General features: G+C 39.1%; 1 protein-coding gene across 6 annotated transcripts in view; it reads left to right on the top strand.

Moving 5' to 3' along the window:
* The window catches only part of PPP3CB (protein phosphatase 3 catalytic subunit beta), a 60,612-nt gene that overhangs the window by 25,593 nt on the left and 14,563 nt on the right, over positions 1-20,456 (top strand). For 3 of the 6 annotated variants that reach the window (XR_010302565.1, XM_064144898.1, XM_064144896.1), the window contains exons 9-12: positions 1,439-1,564; positions 3,692-3,769; positions 15,253-15,337; positions 16,777-16,874. Coding sequence is in view for 5 of the 6 variants with exons in the window: in XM_064144898.1 (XP_064000968.1) it covers positions 1,439-1,564; positions 3,692-3,769; positions 15,253-15,337; positions 16,777-16,874 (387 nt within the window). In the remaining variant the exon portion in view is untranslated. Of the gene's footprint in view, positions 1-1,438; positions 1,565-3,691; positions 3,770-15,252; positions 15,338-16,776; positions 16,875-17,497; positions 17,835-20,456 lie in introns of those variants that run through there. The other 3 variants (XM_064144899.1, XM_064144897.1, XM_064144900.1) reach the window with 2 other exon arrangements.

Below are 20,456 nucleotides of genomic sequence, written 5' to 3'. Positions count from 1 at the left end.
GTATGTAATAATAAAAATGTCATTGTTCTTAAGTCATCTAACGTCAACATTTTTTGCCAGGTCAGAAATTATAAAGGACAAAAAAAAATTAATAGAAGTTATATTATGAAGAAGAGCATATGGCATAAATTATGATCTCATATAAGAGTACCTAGAATCACAAGTGTGGGCAAACATTTCCTTTCAAAAGTTGTTGCTATTTGGTATTTATGAATGTATCATTTAACATTTTCCAGTCAGGCAAGGTTTTTCTGTGCTCTGAGTTTTGACTCCTGTGGTTGTCTTTAGTTTGTGAATTGGGCAAGGAAGGGAGGAAACCAGTGCATAAGGTAGTTTGTGTTGTACATTGTGATGATACCGGGCCATGATGGTCATATATGGGAAATCATGAAAGAACAAGTACCTAATCACCACTGGCAACGTTATTAGGGAGGTGTCAAAAAAAAGTTACTCATTTTTTGCATTTTCTGCCTAAGATAAAGTACAGAAGTATGCAAGAAGTGTGGAGATTTACAAGTGAGAATTACAGAGAAGCACTTAGCTGTGAATGGATATTACTACTTGTTCTCAACTTATAGTTCAGAACAAGTTTCAACAACAAATAATTAAAAGTAAAGCCTGATGAAATTAAGTATCATGTGAAAATACAGCATTTCAAGTATGTGATGAATGATCTCCAAATGTTCAAACAGTATTTTGTAGAAACCAAAGACTTCTTTTCTATGAAGTACATCACATCTTCTCCCACCCACCTCCAAAGAACCACCCCTCCAACTCACACCACTTATGTAGGGTGATTAACTGTGCAGAGGATAACATAGGCTGTTGTTACTTGCACTGTTTGTAAAGAAAAGGAGAATAGAAATAGTTTCATCTGGCTTTTTTCACCATCACTGTGGATATTGCATTTTAAGAATCCTTTTACATATTTGCTATTACTCCTGTAATGGAAACATAAGTAGGAAAAAATACAACCAATGCTATAGATTGCATTCTGGGTTTTGTTTTCTGTGCTTCCCATTCTCTCTGATCATCTAGATTGCTATGGATTCACTCCAGGCTTGCAATGTGGCAAGGCACATAGGAGGAATAAAGACTGCATCTGGATGTACTGCTGTTCTCGATTGGGATTTTAAGTTGCTGAAATTACACATTTAAAGGACTTTTAAAAATCTTTGTTCATTATAGACCTGTAACAGGATAGTACAGAAGTATTTGGACATGTAACAGTACCTTAAACTGCAATGTGTGCAATAAAAATTCAAAGTTCTCCATTAGAAATCTATGCTGTAAATACCGTGAAAGAAAGGGAATGGAGAATCTCTGGAATTATTTTGTCTGTAATATAGAATAGAGATAAAACAAACCTGTGACTTTACATTTGTGATACTTGCAAATTTTAAACATTCTCTTTTAAAATGTCTGGATTTTATTTTAGCTGCTGTATTAAAATATGAAAACAACGTGATGAATATTCGTCAGTTCAATTGTTCTCCTCATCCTTACTGGCTACCAAATTTTATGGATGTTTTCACATGGTCTTTGCCATTTGTTGGAGAGAAGGGTAAGCAACAACAATTACGTATCAATGAATATCTTTCCTATTTCTTCCAGATGGACTTTGGAAGATACTTTTTTTTAGTTTGAAGATATATTTACTAATGAGGGATAAGTTGGATAATTATTGTGAAAATTAGTATCTTTATTTGTCTTTATCAGATGGAAGATTTGGTAAAGTTGTTGGACTGATTTAGAGGGTTTTTTTGCCACGTGAAAATTATGTTTCTGAGAAAGGATAATCTGAAATACAACTCGTTCCACAAGTTTTGGTTGTTTCTTCACCTTTGTCAATCAACATAGTTAAAGCTGCACGTAGGAAAGCAAAGATGTTAACAGAAGTTACATTTCAATTGAGAATGTACACCTGCATTATTGAGTGGTACCTTTGAACCACATTTCAGAGAATCACAGAAGGTTAGGGGCTGGAAGGGACCCTGAAAGATCATCTAGTCCAACCCTACCAGAGCAGGATCACCTATACCAGATCACACAGGAACGTGTCCAGGTGGGTGTTGAATATCTCCAGGTGGGAGACTCCACAACCCCCCTGGGCATCCTGTTCCAGTGTTCTGTCACTCAAGTCAAGCTGAAAATTCTTTTTATTCTACAAAATGCTAGGTTATTTACATCATTAATCTTGTATCATTATAAAGCTATAGTTACATATAGTTATATATAATTATAAAATTTATATGTAGTTTTTAAAAATAAATTGTATCGGAACATTAATGTAAAATGTTAAGGTTTCTATATCATTGTAATAGATTGATCTTCATTAAAGATAACTTCTAAAGTGCCTCCTGCCACTTTCTCCCTGAGTTGTTAATGCTAGATCTAGGACAGTGTTGGCTCCAAGTAGTCTTCAGTTTAACAGCGAGGTTAGAGGCTATTTGGATTTGTTTAGAATCCTTTCATGACAAGATCTGGTCTTTTTATAATAGTGATCTGGAAAACTCTGAATTTCTTTGCCAAGTATTCTTGAGATTATGTATATTTACATTCATACCAACCTTGGATTCTATATTTGCTTATATTGCCTTTGTTGAGAAGTTTATGCAGAGAATGTGGACACTTTTCAGGGCTGTTAACCCACTCAACAATTTTCTTCATTTTTGAAGGGAGGGACGTGACATCTGAAAGAGATTTTTGTTTATATATCTCTTACCTGATGATGATGCAGTAAATAACATTTTCAATAACAAAGAGTTAATACTCTGTTAATTTACTTTCATTGCAGTGATGGTAATAAATACCCAAGTACTGTCAAAAAAGTGGCTTATTGACCTGCTATATCCTTAAGACAGCTGGAGTTACAGTTCTTGTAGTGTGTCCTGTCTCCATACAAATACTTGCTTGCACTTGGAGGGTACAGTGACAGTTTAAAATCAGAATAGGTTTTTTTTTTCCTTAGCAGATAACACAGGGATCGTATGAATTAGTCATGAGTAAACATTGACAGCAATTTGCAGGAGGTTCAACTGTCTAACTGAACTTCTGGAGTAGGTTTCTAAAAATGCTAGTGGAAGGAAAAGTTTGGCTGTTTTAAGAAAGAGTCTGATGTGTGTGGGAAAAAGACTGAGTGACATAATAGGAGTTTTACAGAGAAAGAAGAAATGAGCTTTTTGAGGATCCACTACATCAGTATTTTTTAGGGAAGTTTGAGAAGATGTGTAGTTTGCATCATACTCAGATCTTAATATTTTTGTACTTCAGTGCTTCCTCTACATGTCTGGTGCCAGAAATGGAATAGCTTTCTCATTTTAAGACTGAATTGGAGCAGTCAAAATGTTTTCTTACATAAGTAAATTTTGCGTAAAAGCTAGTTCAGATATTCATCCTAAGGTATAAATACCAGTGTTACAAATGATAATCTGAAAGAACTTGTAAGGAGAGAAAGCTCTGCTGAGTTATGGTGTGATTTTCATATTCTTGTTTTAATGTGCTTTTAAAATTCTGTGATGACACAGATCAGGGAAGAAAAATTACTATTTATGTAACCAAATTACTGGGCAATGATTATGCTGTGGGAAACTCATTCACTGTAGTTACCAGTGACTAGTTGTATCTTTTGTGCATGGTAATATTTAAAATCCTACAGGGAGTGAATTAAGATTTATTCTTTCCTATACAGTAACAGAAATGTTGGTGAATGTTTTGAGCATTTGCTCTGATGATGAACTGATGACAGAGGGTGAAGATCAATTTGACGGTAGGGGTTACTTTAAGATCTATAAGTCTTATTAATGGTTTATTACCTGTGAAACAGAAGTTAACTTAAAATGGTTTAATAATACCTGGAATTTGAAGAAAATTGCCTTCAAAATTTTCTTACATAATGACACTTTTGGGGATGGAAAAGGGAACTACATTTGTATTTGTGATCAAGAAGCAGTAATACTATCATTTCAAATATTTATAACAAATTTTTCATGGAAAGTTCTGAGAGTTTCTTGGCACTTTAAATCTGAAATGCACTTTAATAATACATAGAATAAACTTATTATAAGACCCTGAATTTCTTAATGACTGCTTTTTCAATAAGGTGTTGATACAGGTGTGAGTCAGATCTATTTCTTACGGCAAACTGCTTATACATGAAGTATGAAATACAAGTATAAGTCTTGGTGTTTGAGTTTAAAGCATAAAATCTAAGGAACTGTGTTGTATAATGTGTATTTATGTAAGGAATTATAACACCTCTTGTCTTTTGAACTGTGATACAGTAGCTTGTTAAGGAGACATTGGTAGCATGGTGATTAAGAAGCATTAAGAAGTATGAATGTGAAGACTTAGCATAGCACACTGTTGTTTTTTTTAAAGTAGTCCTTAACATCACATGTAAAAGTTTGTCAGATTTGCTTCATTTTATCCAGTAGCAGAACTGAGATGCTGAATTGTTTCATGGAGGGGGGGAGGAAGGAAAGTGTCAGCAGCCTTTGAGGAACACTAGAAGATAGTTGATAAAGATGCCAGAGACATGATCTCATTACTTAATATTTGATAACTGCTGTGTTCACATTCAGTAGTGAATCAGTGTTGTGCTCAGCAGCTGTGTGTGTTAGATTGGAATGCACTGAATGCCACATTGAATGTTGCTGCCATTTAGATTGTTGCCAGAAATGTGAAAAATCAGAAATAGTCTCAAACATGAGACTGAAAACAATATTTTATGTTTTCACTCAAATAATGCTACTAAATTGAGCCTAAAGCAATTACATCAAGCATCTGCTGAATAGGGTTTGGTGGTTGTCTGAGATGTTAGGATTTACGTTGTCCAGCATATAAGTGTGGTCAGCAGTTGATTACATATGCACTGTCTTTTGTACAATAGTTGCAGTTTCCTAATATGAGTCATTTAATTCTTCTGTTTCCTTTAACAATTTCTTTGCTTGATGCACCTCTTAATGCCACCTAGGTACTGTCTACACTTTATCTTTCTGTGTGAATAGATTTTGATTTTTTTAACTGTTGATTTTAAAGCTTTCACTTTTTTTTTCCCAAATGTAAAATATACTCAGCAATTCCACTTCTTGTTTGATGAATACATTTTTAAGTGTTGCAATTTTCCATTTTATTTTTTCACATTTCTTCTCCATTCTTTATTTACTACCACTGCCAAATTAAATATCTTTATTTTATTTGTCTCACTCACCTTCTTCTTCATCGTTCACTTCCTTTTTTTCTGGACTCTCCATCTGAAGAGCGACTCATATATGGCAATAAAAAAGGTACAGACCAGACAGAGTAGTACTGTTTTGAAATATGACTTCATAGAACCTGGCAGTATAAGTATTAAAGCAGAAAATACCTTCCTGTTGAGAGACACGTAGCATTTTATTGCTATTACCCTCTTTAATGGGATGTTTATAAAGACTTGTGTATTTTGTTTTGTAGAAGTCATATTCCAAGACATCTGTCTTTCTGTGCATGATTTTTTTTTCCTCCTTTCTTTCATTCCTTTTTTTGATAGAATTTCATTCTTTTACCTATTTCTAAAATTTTATCTTTGGTCCTGCATGTGTAGGGAGCATTCAGTTGTCTGTCTTGCTCTTTAATACTTTTATTGTGAACTTTTTTTAATGTTGTGCATGAAATGTGTTTATACAGTATCCAAAACCCAGCTTGTATAGTACTTCTAATTTCCTTCAACTAAGGTGTCAAAAAGATGTTGATTGTATGTGCAATGTTGAACATGGCTGGATCTAAAACTTTGTGATGGTTTGGGGGTTACCCCGCCCCTCCCACACTTTGTATTTGCCCCAGCTAACTCAGACGGACCCTGGGAATATAGATGAAGCAATTTATTTACAGCTAGCAGAATTTACAAGCAGCTATTTACAATATATACAGTTATATACAATTATATACAGTTATATACAAAGGATAAACAGTATAAAAGCACAACTCCCCTCCCAGAAACCTAAGTCCCCAGGAGGGGCTTTTAAACCACCCCAACACCTCCCCCGGCCCTCTCAACCTTACCCCAGTTCTCAGGAAGAAAAGAGGTGCAGCCAAGAGGTTAGGGAGCAAGGTTAGTAGGAGCAGGGTTAATGAGATGTGACCAGGTCTAAGGCAAAAGCAAGAGTGAGAAACAAAATGGAGAATGTTTTCTTCTTCTTCCCAGAGTTCTCAGCGTAACTGTGAGAGAAGTAGACACAATTGTTTTTCATTTCACTGCCCGTTATCTAGTTCTGTTACCAAAACATTCCAGCTTGCTTCAAACTAGCACAATCCACCCCTTGTCTACTTCGCTCAAAGTATCGCTGAGAATTATCCAATCTAATCTAAACCAATATTTACACTAAAACAATATATACAAGTTCAGTTCACACTTCAATCAGATGTAGGTGATTCAAAAGCTCAGAACAGGGACTCCCAGGTGATGTTGGGTTCGTGCTCACGTACTGTAGATTCTATCGTAGATTCTCTCAGTGTTGGGCGCCGATGCTACCTAGAACAGAAAACTCCTAACAACTTGAATTTAAACTCTCTCAGCTAAAGTTAGATTTCTCTGTGGAATACACTGGATTTCACCATTCTCCTGCATTACCCAGTATGTATGACCAGGACCTTCAGCAGTTACCACCCCTCGGACAGGTTTCCCTTCGCCCGAAGGAGAAAATACCCAAACAGTTTTCCCTAACAGATTCTTCTCACGTACAACAGGAACTTTATCACCGTCTACTGTTTGGACCAAATCTGATTGTGCAGGTCCTGCTCTATTTACTGAACCTCTACTATTTACCAACCAAGTAGCTTCTGCTAAATGTTTGTCCCAGTTTTTCAGAGTTCCACCCCCCATGGCCTTTAGGGTGGTTTTCAGCAAACCATTGTAGCGTTCAATCTTCCCTGAAGCTGGTGCATAGTAGGGTATGTGATAGATCCATTCAATACCATGCTCTTTGGCCCAGTTTTTTACAAGATTATTCTTGAAATGAGTACCATTGTCTGACTCAATTCTCTCTGGAGTTCCATGTCTCCACAAGATCTGTCTCTCCAAACCAACAATGGTGTTACGTGCAGTAGCATGTGGAACTGGATAGGTTTCCAACCATCCAGTGCTGGCTTCTACCATCGTTAGCACATACTGCTTGCCAGAACGAGATCGAGGTAAAGTGATGTAGTCAATCTGCCAGGCTTCACCATACTTGTACTTTGACCATCTCTCACCATACCATAAGGGCTTGATTCGCTTAGCCTGCTTAATAGCAGCACAAATGTCACAGTCATAGATGACTTGGGTGATAGCGTCCATGGACAAGTCAATTGACCTATCACGAGCCCATCGGTATGTTCCATCTCTGCCTTGATGTCCAGATGAGTCATGGGCCCACCGAGCTAAAAACAACTCACCTCGATGTTTCCAATCAAGGTCAATGTCAAGTTCAGAGTTGGTATCAGCTTGAGCAATCTTAGCAGCTTGATCTGCCTTCTGATTATGTTGATGTTCCTCAGTTGCTCTGCTCTTAGGCATGTGTGCATCTACGTGCCGCACCTTCACTGGAGTTCTCTCCAGCCGTGCATCAATGTCCTGCCATAGATCAGCACACCAAATAGGCTTTCCTTTCCTCTGCCAACCATTCTTCTTCCAGTCCTTCAGCCAACCCCATAGAGCATTGGCTACCATCCACGAGTCGGTGTAGAGGTAAAGGATAGGCCAATTCTCACGTTCAGCCACATCAAGAGCAAGTTGAACAGCTTTTACCTCAGCGAACTGACTGGATTCTCCTTCGCCATCTTTCGTTTCGGTAACTCTCCTGGTTGGACTCCAAACCGCTGACTTCCATATTCGCTTGTTCCCAACAAGACGACAGGAACCGTCTGTGAACAAAGCATAGTTCTTTTCCTGATCAGAGAGATCACCATAGGGAGGAGCTTCCTCAGCACGAGTTATTTTCTCCTCTGGAGGTTTGGAACAGTCTGTGCCTTCCGGCCAGTTGGTGATCACCTCCACCAGACCAGGTCGGTCAAGATTACCCATTCGTGCTCGTTGGGTTATCAAAGCCATCCATTTAGACCAGGTTGCATCTGTGGCATGATGTGGTGATGAACCTTTGCCCTTGAACATCCAGTTAAGAACTGGCAGTCTAGGAGCTAAAAGCAATTGTGACTCAGTTCCAATCACTTCAGAAGCTGCTTTCACTCCCTCATAGGCTGCTAGAATCTCTTTCTCAGTTGCAGTGTAATTTGTCTCTGAACCTCTGTAACAACGTCCCCAGAAACCAAGTGGACGACCACGTGTCTCATTTGGAGCTCTCTGCCAGAGACTCCAAGTTGGACCATTGTCACTGGCAGCCGTGTACAGAATGTTTTTAATGTCCGGACCAGATCTCACAGGTCCTAAGCCCACTGCATGGACTACTTCTCGCTTGATCTGATCAAAGGCTGCTTGTTGTTCAGGTCCCCACTCGAAATTGTTTCTCTTACGAGTCACATCATGCAGAGGTTTGACAATCTGACTGAAACCAGGAATGTGTAGTCTCCAAAATCCCACCACACCAAGAAAAGAAAGTGTGTCCTTCTTACTGGTGGGAACTGCCATGGTAGAGACTTTGTTAATCACATCCTGAGGAATGTAACGGCGACCATCCTGCCACCGCACTCCCAGAAACTGAATTTCTCTGGCAGGTCCTTTGACCTTGTCTCTCTTAATGGCAAAACCTGCTTGCAACAGAATGTCAATGATTTTGTTACCTTTCTCGAAGACTTCCTCAGCAGTTTGGCCCCACACAATGATGTCGTCGATGTATTGGATGTGCTCTGGAGCTTTACCTTTCTCCAGTGCATTGTGAATAACTGAGTGACAGATGGTTGAGCTGTGTTTCCACCCCTGAGGCAAACGATTGAACTGGTACTGGATTCCTCTCCAGGTGAATGCAAACTGAGGCCTACACTCCTTTGCTATGGGAATAGAGAAGAAAGCATTAGCAATGTCTATGGTTGCATACCATTTAGCCTCCTTTGATTCCAGCTCGTACTGGAGTTCCAGCATGTCCGGCACAGCTGCACTCATGGGTGGCGTCACCTCGTTGAGGGCACGAAAGTCAACTGTCAGTCTCCAGTCGCCCGTAGGTTTGCGCACAGGCCAGATGGGACTGTTGAAAGGTGAATGAGCTTTCTCGATGACAGCCTGACTCTCCAATTGACGAATCAGCTGATGAATGGGCAACAAAGAGTCACGGTTAGTTCTGTACTGCCTATGATGAACAGTTTGAGTTGCAATTGGCACTTCCAGGTCCTCTATGTCATGATGTCCCACAACTGCAGATTCATCAGAAAGTTCAGGTCTAATGGACAATTTCAATTTATCATCCTCAATCTCTACAGATGCTATTCCAAAAGCCCATTTATGACCCTTAGGATCTTTGAAACAACCTTGTCTCAAAAAGTCAATTCCCAAAATGCAAGGCGCATCAGGACCAGTTACAATAGTATGTGTCTTCCACTCTTTACCAGTTAAACTGATCTCAGCTTGTATCTTAGTTAACTCTTGAGATCCACCAGTGATTCCAAAAATAGAAATGGACTCTGTCCCTTTGCAATTAGATGGCAATAAAGTACACTGAGCACCTGTGTCAACTAAAGCCCTGTATTTCTGAACTCTTGAACTGCCAGGCCACCTAATGAATACATTCCAATAGATTCGGTTCTCTCCACTATCCCTTTCCTCCTCCTGGCTGGAGGCAGGGCACCCCTAATGCTGAACATGGCATGTAGGGTGTACACAGTGATTGGTGTTGTTGCAAGAGGAATTGCAACTGTTGGAACAATTGCAGTTGCTCTCAGGAGCTGAAGAAGTGACAGCTACTTTCCTGGCATTATTGCCTCTGTTTCTGCCACTCTGCAGATCCCTGACCCTCTTTGAAAGAGCTGAAGTAGGTTTACCATCCCATTTGTTCATGTTCTCACCGTATGTGTCACGCAGAAGTATCCACAGTGACGCACGTGATTGCTGCTGTCTGGGTGGAATTTGTCTCCTCCTAGGCTGGAATTGCCTTGCAGGAGGTGGGCGTCTGTTCCTGACTGCAGAAACATTCACCCATTCAGATGATGCAGGAATGGTATCCTTTACCAGATTGGAAATTGAGGTTGTAAGGTCCTCTTTCAGTTCTTTCATGCTCTCCTTGATGCCATCTCTTATACCATCTTTAAGCTCTGTAGTCATAGTCTTTATGGCACAGATTATACCAGAATGTGACAAGCTGTCCTCAATCTGCCTGAGCTGATCAGTGAATTCACCAACAGTGAAAGATCTTCCATTGTCACTCCTTGCTAGAAACTTACTGGCCAAGATGTTAGCATAGGATGAAGGAGCAAGCTTAATCAGCTTCTTCATGAGACCTGTTCCCAAAGGAATATCGTCAGGCTCATGAGTACCATGATCTCCATAAAGCACTTCCTTCACAGCAAACTCCTTCAGAAGCTTAATTCCCTGCTCAATGGTGTTCCACTTCTTGGCAGCCCATGGCAAATCATCTCGGGAAGGATATCTCATAGCCACAGCCAACAGAAGGCGTGTCCACAAGCTAACCCTACCAAGAGGACTTGCCAGGTGTTTGTCCACTCCACTCTCCTTAGTGAGTGGTCCCAGCTGCTTGGCAGACTTGTCTCCTACCTGCAGGGCATTAGCACCAATGCCACGGCATCTCACTAGCCAGCTTAGGATTGGCTCACCTGATTCCCTTGTGTATTCCTTCCTAACTTCCCTGACCTCTCTGAGTGGATCCTTGGAGCCTTGGATGTCATCTTCCTCCTCTTCCTCCTGTTGTTCTGGTGGTGCCTGGCCTAACACAATCTTCCTCATAGCATTCCTAAACTCATTGGAACCATCCTCTCTCCTGGCAGCTAACCTCACAGCACTCCTCTCACTTGAGTATTGTTGTCTCAGCACATCTACAAGGTCTCGCAGACTAACTGCCTCCTCTTCCTCCTCTTGCTGCTGATCACCAGAGGTCCCCTGTCTTACATCCTCCTGCGAACCACTCTTTGTCTTAGCTTTTGCCTTAGCAGGTGCCAGAAGGGCCTGAGCAGCAACAGACTTGGATGTGTCTGCTGGAGGATTTGAATCTTTAGGAGTCTGACCTGGAGGGTTTGAATCCTTAGGGGTCTGACCTGGAGCATTTGAATTATTGGAGGTCTGACTTGGAGCTTGTGAGTTCAAATCTGCCTTGCTTTTAGCAGGAGGATTTTGGTTCTGGTCTGCTGGCTGGGGGTTCAAATTGGCTGAGCTGGTGTCATTAGGATTTGGACTGACTGGGCTAGCGTTACTAGCACTAGTAGGATTGTTTGCCTGTCCTCCTGGGATGCCTGCCAACCCTGAGGTGTTATCATTTTTGCTGGGAACATTCTGATTTTGGGTACCTGCCTGTGCTCCTGAGGCTCCTACCGAATTCTGCCCGTTTTTGTTTTTGTTTTTGTTATCATTGTTTACGTTAGTGGCAGGAACACTGGCTGTGTTCCCAGCACTTGGAGAAGGAGGGGCAGAGGCTGGCAAGGGGGAAGCCGATGACTGCGTTCCCTTGTTTTGCTGTGAAAGAGACTGCTTCTGAGACACAGAAATTTTCCTAGCTCTTACAGAAGCTGGTTTTGAATTTTTCACACATAATGCCAAAATTAATATGAATATTAAAATCATAAGAGCCAGATTACTGCAGACCAAACCCGTCACAATCTCTTTTCTGTAAAAATCCTTGCATGGACTTGACATTTCAGTTTGGGGCTGGATGACCCTCATGAGAGCAGTAGATAAAGCAGACTCTCGATTGATTGTAACATTATTCACAAAAACTCTTGTAATATCACTAGTAATATTCTCAGTGACACTAAAACCAGCATAACCAAGAATAAAATCACCCCAGCTCCAGAACATGTTTGAAAGCTTAACTTTAGCCTTCTTAAAAACTACATGAAGTAAGAAATAACCAATTTGATCTTTGATCCAGTTGTACACAAAAAACCAGAAAACAGGCCACACAGCAATCCCCACCAAGTACAATAGCTGCTTGATTAGCTTCATCTTAATTCCCAGAGCTGATTTCCACTCACTGAAATATCTAGCCCCACGTTGGGCGCCAATATAAAAATGTGATGGTTTGGGGGTTACCCCGCCCCTCCCACACTTTGTATTTGCCCCAGCTAACTCAGACGGACCCTGGGAATATAGATGAAGCAATTTATTTACAGCTAGCAGAATTTACAAGCAGCTATTTACAATATATACAGTTATATACAATTATATACAGTTATATACAAAGGATAAACAGTATAAAAGCACAACTCCCCTCCCAGAAACCTAAGTCCCCAGGAGGGGCTTTTAAACCACCCCAACACCTCCCCCGGCCCTCTCAACCTTACCCCAGTTCTCAGGAAGAAAAGAGGTGCAGCCAAGAGGTTAGGGAGCAAGGTTAGTAGGAGCAGGGTTAATGAGATGTGACCAGGTCTAAGGCAAAAGCAAGAGTGAGAAACAAAATGGAGAATGTTTTCTTCTTCTTCCCAGAGTTCTCAGCGTAACTGTGAGAGAAGTAGACACAATTGTTTTTCATTTCACTGCCCGTTATCTAGTTCTGTTACCAAAACATTCCAGCTTGCTTCAAACTAGCACAAACTTAAAAAGAAGCCTTGTAACATAAATTCATGGTCTGTCACCTGTTTTCTGGAAATCCCAGGGTAAATTAATTCTGTGTGGAAAAACTCTTCTTACCATTACTTACCTAATAAGATATTTACTCCCTGTATAAATTTGTGACTTGTAGAGAGTGGAATCATAGAGTCATAAAGGTTGGAAAAGGTTTCCAAGATCACTGAGTTCCAACTCTTAACCTGATAATGCCAAGTCCACCACTAAACCATGTCACTAAATGCCACACCTACATGGATTTTTTAAATGCCTCCAGGGTTGACAATTACACCGTGACCCTGTCTAGTTCTGTGTTTCTATTCCCTGAAGATTTTAAATACTTGGGAATACATTATTACATTCTAGACATAGTTCCAAAGGTTATGTGAATTTATGAAGCACAGTAGTAGGAGTGTTTTAGAGTTTGTTTCTTCTGCAGGCATTTGGTAATGAGGATTGGCAGACTTGTCATTTTTCCGTGAATTTAGGGTGCAGTCAGGACATTCTTCTGCAAGCAAATGCCACCTTACTGTCTTCTCTCAACTAACCGGGATTCACTGACCACATTAGTGCAGTGCTGCAGACTGTAGTAATAATGTTTGGCCTTTTGGCTTGGCTGTGTTGCCTTTGGATGGCTGGGGCAATGAAGGATCATGTTTACCAAAAAAAACCCAAAACCCAACAAACAAAACCAACCCCTTAAAACCAGATAAACACAGAGATAGGGGCACTAGCACTGCCTGAAATCTTTTCAGCCTGCATGTTACAGCTTAGCATGAGCTCAGCCCTCAAATATGTGAGTAGGGAGAGACTGGTGGTCCCTCATTTAGCCTTAGCCTTCTTTAAAAACTGTGATAGAGTCCCCTTCTCTTCCCAGATCATCGTGCAGTTATTTAATAGTGTTTAAAGAGACGAAGAAAATATTCTGAAAAGTTAAACATACATTATTTTCAGTAAAAATGGAATGTTTCAGCCTATCCTATGAAAAATATTTTCTGGACCCTCTGTCTTTGAGGTTTAGGCTGTGGTTGTTGTTTGGGTTTTTTGTTTGCTTGTTTTTGTTGGGTTTTGTTGTTATTGTTTGGGTTTTAATTTGGTGGATTCAGCTCATTAAAGTTGTTCCCTTGTCTCAAAAAACTTTACTGTCTAGTTCCTGGCTTTTTTATTTTGTTTAAATTGATTGGCAGATATTTGTCATACTTCAAGATTCTTTCATTGTGTTCATGCAAAGATTGTCTCTTTCCCTTTTTAATTTGTCACTGTTACACTTCTTCCTTCTTGTGTGATTCCATTGTTCCTGTTTGCCCTTATATGTCTTATCTTTTTTGTTTTATTTGGTTTGGTATTCAGAGTGGGAAGGCTTTACATTCTTTTAGCTGTGGTTCTAGGAGAGTGATTCTGTCTAGTCTGAGTACTCTAGTGTGTAAGCTAAATACTAATGAACAGGCATGAAAAAAGGCTTCTTCCACAACTTCCTGTTAGGAATGTGAGAAGGCAAATTTGTGGATATGAGATTTCCCCCTGCTCATTTCTGTGATCTTCTACCTTCTTGAAGAGTGGCAATTTTTTAATGAGTATCTTTGTCCTAGGGTTGAAGAACAATGGAAGATCTGGAATACCTAGCAGAGCTGTCTGAGTTTGTTCATTTTTAGTCCCCTGTGGTTGAATTCAGAGTATGACTCAAAACTCTTCTCTCCTTCCCCAGTGGCTGAGGAGAAGTTAGGATTTTAGTTTTGGTATCTCCTCATCTGCCCTTACTGTCAGCAAAAGGATGAGAAGATAAGGGAATGGATGACTTGTAAACATTGAAACAAACCAGCAATACCTGTTGCTGTGGAGAGTTTGAGAAAGGAGATTCTGGTTTTATGCTAGGGTAAACAAGGGTGGCTCACCTTCCAAATTGCAAGGCTCCATTCAGAATTTTGTCTTATATCCGTTGAAAATGGTGTCTCTGTGGAATGCTGTCTCTACTCCAGATCTTTGGTATTTGTAATTTCTGCAAATGGTGCAAGCCTTAGCTGATATGGAATATAGGCATAGGTAGTAAGGGAAGTAACACTACAGTTCTTTTGCCTTTAATTTTGTGGTTGCTTTTTTTGTGGATGCATGTTCTGGGGAACTGACATAAAAACAATCAAACAGACTGTTCTTCTTCTCTCATACAGCCATGTGAAAATTAGCAGCAATTCTTTTTTTTTTTTTAATGACTTCAGCATCTCTTTGGGTTCTGTATTGGCCTACATGCCTACATCTTGATACACACAGATGTCAGTGAATAATTTGGCAAATGAGTTATACTTACTACGCTGTAATGGCAGTAATTTAGATGCTTGTTAGCTTTAGGAAATCACTGTGAGCATCTTAAAATTTTTGGCAGGTGTTTAGTGAACACAGAGGTGATGGTGAGTTGGATGGCATTCTGTAGCCATAATTTTATAACTTTGCTCTTAAGTGTTTGGCTGCTGGCCTCCTATGAAGAGTACTGAACTTAAAAGTTGTGTTGATTTCTGTGCATTTTAAAGTGGTAATGCTGTAAATACTCATGAGCTTGAGACTCTTACTTATTCCATTGAAAGTAGGTACAGCTGCCGCACGGAAAGAAATTATCAGAAACAAGATTCGTGCAATTGGCAAGATGGCAAGAGTCTTCTCTGTTCTCAGGTAATTGCATGACTTCTGCCTTCCTAAAACCCCTCTTATGTGTATCAGGAAGACATCTTTGCTCAAGGATCATGGATGCCACACATTTTTCAGGGACATCGTTGTGCATCGTAGTCTTGTTTGGCATATTAATGCACTCGAATGATGTTGGTATTTTTGATTAAAGAAGACTTTTAGCTATTTTTGAGATGTTTCAAGAAATTGGAGAACGTGATCTTTAGTTTACAGTTCTTTGTCTGGCCGTAACCGAGTGTTAAAAACAGAATGGAGGGAGGTGATTCTCACCCTCTACTCCGCTCTGGTGAGACCCCACTTGGAGTACTGCATCCTGTCCTGGAGCCCCCGTTACAAGAAGGATGTGGACGTGCTGGAGCATGTCCAGAGAAGGGCCACGAGGATGATCAGAGGGCTGGAGCACCTCTGCCATGAGGACAGACTGAAAGAGTAAGGGACTGTTCAGTCTGGAGAAGAGGAGGCTCCGAGGTGACCTTATTGTGCCTTTAAGTATCTTAAGGGGGCCTAAAAAAAGCTGGTGAGGGACTTTTTAGGATATCAGGAAGTGACAGGATTCAGGGAAATGAGCAAAGCGGGAGGGGGGGAAATTCAGACTGGAAGTGAGGAGGAAGGTCTTCATCATGAGAGTGGTGAGTCCCTGGAATGGGTTGCCCAGGGAAGTGGTTGAGGCCCCATCCCTGGAGGTGTTTAAGGCCAGGTTGGATGAGACTTTGGCCAGCCTGATCTAGGGTAGGGTGTTCCTGCCCATGGCAGGTGGGGCTGGAACTAGATGATGCTTGTGATTCCTTTCAACCCTGACTGATGCTATGATTCTGTGAATAACAAAATAGAGAGGTTGAGATAATGGATGTAATGGAGGAGGCCAGGACTGTTCTAGAAAATTTATGGCCTATCAGGAATTTGACAGGGCTTTTTTATTTCAGGGTTTTGTTTTGTTTTGTTTTGTTTTCAGCTTTTAAAAAGTACCTTTTTCTTGTACCTGTCTACATCTAGAGATCTCATGTTCACATTTGCCCAAAATATACAGTTTTCCATAGACCAGAACTATTCAAATAGGTATTTCCTGAAACATAGATCCTTTGAACAGAATTATGGCTTGTTTCATAGCACTGAGATATGTTCAGTACCTCATGAGGCATCAGTGCTAATTTCAAAGTTAATGAGCCCGAGAAGAGTTGCTCAGAATTTGGTTCAGAAGTGATCAGCATTTATAACTCCTAGGCAAAGGGAAAACTGACATGAAATAGAAATATTTCCCCCATTCTAGTTGTTTGAATTTAAATTTATATTAAGTTTTTACAGTGCATAAAGCACAGCAGAAATAGACTCCCCCCCATCGCCGTCTCTTATTTTACTTTACTACAGGTTATTAGGAGTGAATGTTTAAGTTTTTGCTACTGTTTGGTTTTTGTTTTTCACACCAGGGAGGAGAGTGAAAGTGTGCTGACACTCAAGGGTTTGACTCCCACTGGAATGTTACCTAGTGGAGTGTTGGCTGGAGGACGACAGACGCTGCAAAGTGGTAATGATGTTATGCAACTTGCTGTGCCTCAGATGGACTGGGGCACATCTCACTCTTTTGCTAACACTACACATAATGCATGCAGGGAATTTCTTATGCTTTTCAGTTCTTGTCTTAGCGGCTGATACAAGCATAGTGTTATGTGTTAATCAGGCAATGTGAAATGGATACTTAACCAGGGTATAAAACAAAAGGCAAATCAGCGGTGTCAGGCCACATTCCTCAGACATTGAGCTTCCTTGGTTTACAGTTTTTAAGGTGGCGCAAATGCCTGAAATAGGGTGACCTTATAGATCCAGTGTTGAGGCATCAATCATTTCAGATACAAAAATGGCAATGTAATTTTGCATCATTACTTGTCTGCTTTCCGTTAAAGTGCTTTTATTATAGATGTGTTAGTATTTTCATTGACAGTGTCAAGTACTTGTGGTTATTAATATGAACAAACAGCTACAGGCTGCAGAGAGTTCCATACTACACTCCATTGATAGACTGAAACATGCTATGTTTTGTACCCTGGTAATTAATGCCAAAGTTTGTTCTCTATGTTGTTTGTCAAATGTTCTATGTATAATTGACCTCCCTGAATTGTCCTTGTAACATGCTGTTTCCTTCCTCTGCAGATGTAGCTGCTTTCTTAGATCTGTCTGTCTCTCTCTAGGTATAGATGTATGTCTGTATAAGTGTTAAAATTAAACCACTATCCCAGACGCTTGTCTGTCTCTTGATGTAGAAGCAATGTTGTGGCACCTTGGTTTTGAGGTTTGCCGCATTTGCTGCTGCACGTTGTCTGTGCATTTTGAACAATAATGTATTTGGAAAATATTCAGTAATTGTTACAAAATCAGCTGAGAATAATGGGATTGGATTTAAAAGCTGTAAATAAATCAAAATAAAAGGGTGTAATTAAGTGTGCATTTTTTTTTGCATGAAAATAAAAAGAACTCTATACAAAATACACCTGTAATCTGGCTCTTTGAATATTTTGTAAAAGGTTTTTCTTCTTTTTTTTTAGTTTGTTGAATCATTGGATCATATTTTTCAGAAGGCCCATAAATGATTCACTAGGTCTAGGGACAATGCTATGAGATTGTATCAAATGAATTAAAAGAATGAAGTCCAGATTTCTGTTCACAATGGCAGATAACTAAAGCACACCAGCCTGAAACTGGACTTTGTTTCAGCAGCACTCTTAAATTGTTCAAAGCCATTTTTTGGCCATCTTCAGGCTTTACTAGAAAGTATAAAACTGTTGTATGGGACCATTGAATTATATAGCTACTTTAAGATTGTGATATACACAATCTGTTTTACAAGAGTAGCTGCTTTTCTCATTTTGTGATTTTAGGCTGTTTATATACTTAAAAAAATTTCTGTGTAGTATTTTTCAAGCCTTTCACTACATTTTCTATTAAACTATCAAAGCTGGTTTTTAATAGCTCTGAAACATGAATGTCACATCTTAAGTCATTTTTCAGTGGACATATAATGTCTGCAAGTAAGTTTATATGTCCAGTGTGTGTATGTGATTGTTTTGTGAATGTCTGTAACAAGAAATGGTGTGTGTTTCTAATCCATCCAACTATTCCAAAAACATATGTTCTAATTTTGATTTTCATTGTTTAATAAGATAATTGTGATTTTTAAAAAATTAGTCTGCATCCCTCTCACGCTCATTTAACAGATTTTTATCCATATTGCATTACAAATACTGGAGAGGATCAAACTGACTAGAAAATTTTTTTAACGTAAAAACCTATGACTTTCTTCCATTTCTGAAAATGTGGGACTTTTGGAAAGTATGCAAAATGCATGTTGGATTTTTGTGGGTGTGGAGTTTTTTTATGACTGGAACTTTAAATGGCAATATTCTTAATATGCCTTAATTGGTTTAGTCATGTTGACTGCTCAAAGTTACTCATACCAACTGTTAGTTCTCCTTAAATTTTTGCTGAAAGGAATTTTTTAGCTTCAGTCTCAAATAACAGTTTTCAAATTACTATACCTAATTGCAAAGCTAGAAGTAAACAAAAAATACTACAAAACCTAAATTATGCTTTTCTAAACTGTTATACTATCAGTGAAATTACATTCTTGGCAAAAAGGCAGTGTTGGATAGTACAGTAGAATTTCTACTACAAATATTTAACTACAATTTCAAGTATATTATCCTGTATTGATACATATACTACCAGTAATACAAATTAGACTAGGTTTGAGAAAATAAAAGAATGTTATATTAGCTTTAGATATTTTTTTACTGTATCCTTTTGCTTGCTTGAAAATGCACAAAACTGGCCAGTTACATCATGGGTTTTCCACATTTCAGTCTTATGAGTGTTTTACAATGGCATTTTGAGGAAAAGGTCTAGTCATGCTGGTTGCTATTAAATCTGTAAGAAATTGGAGTGTATATCTCCATTTCTCTAGAGAGCTGGGCTGAATTTTGCATCAGGGCAAATATATATATGCGCATATGCATGTATGTATGTGTATATATATATATATGTATGTATATGAGTCACCTTTAAGGTGATACAGATGCAGTTTTAGCATATATGCCTATTATAACTGATAATATTAATATCAGTATCATATTTTATCCTGTATTTTGACAAGCATCACTGCTGTTCCAGGAATTGCTGTGTCCCACCCACCAGCTATCTCTTGTGAGGTACTGGTCACTCTCAGAGGAGTGGATGGGCCTTGCTGGCACTGATGGCGAAGAGTTGGACACTCAAATACATTAGTTTTGTACAACTGCTTTAGGCTTGCACAGGTTCTTACTGTAAACTGGAGCAGTCTGAAGGTGAAATACAAATTCTCACTGTAGTTGAAGAGTTAAACAAAGACAAGTCAGTTAAGAAAGACAGTTTGGGGGGAAAGTACAAAAATATATCCTATGGAAGAAGTCAGTATTTTTGTTTTTCCAGGAATATATGGATATATTTTTTGAGGGGGAAATCATGGGGTTTTTTTTAGCTTCAATGTACTAGGCTGAAAACAGACCTTGGGAATTGTAGCCTTTGTATGTTTCTATTTTACTTTATTTTTTAGTGTAGAGTTACTATTTTTATTGTTTATGTTGCTTGCATTATAGTAGATGAAAAACCATAATAAATACTATTCTTTGAGGTATCACTTCCTAGTGATGTTGTGAACTGAATCCAACAAAATTATGTCCAAATTGAGTCAACATCAGTTTAGAAAGAAGAAAGTAAACATACAAAGTAATACTAAACGCAAGCCTAAATTAAAAAATTTTAAGTACTTCCATGTAAAGCAGTTAAACTACCCAAATAGTTCCTATCTTCCATTGCAATTCTTGCTTTAGTTAAGAGGGGCAGTAAGATACTTTTTATGTTGAAAGCTGGCAAAAAATTCCATACCTTGTCCCCAATATAAAGCAGAGGGAGAGCTGGAATTTGAGATGGTTATGCCATTGAAACTTGTTGCTTAAAACTTGATCTCAAGTTGAGAATTTGCTGAGCAAAATGTTCAGGATTGCCTGTTTGTGTTAGTTTGATACATTCCTTGGAGTTTAATTAATTAATTCAGAGTTTATAAAGAATATACTTTTAG

The sequence above is a fragment of the Pogoniulus pusillus genome, chromosome 6, assembly GCF_015220805.1.
Source record: "Pogoniulus pusillus isolate bPogPus1 chromosome 6, bPogPus1.pri, whole genome shotgun sequence".
Lineage (NCBI taxonomy): Eukaryota > Metazoa > Chordata > Aves > Piciformes > Lybiidae > Pogoniulus > Pogoniulus pusillus.
The sequence above is the reverse complement of the archived record's forward strand: the minus strand, read 5'-3'. Positions and strand labels throughout refer to the sequence as shown.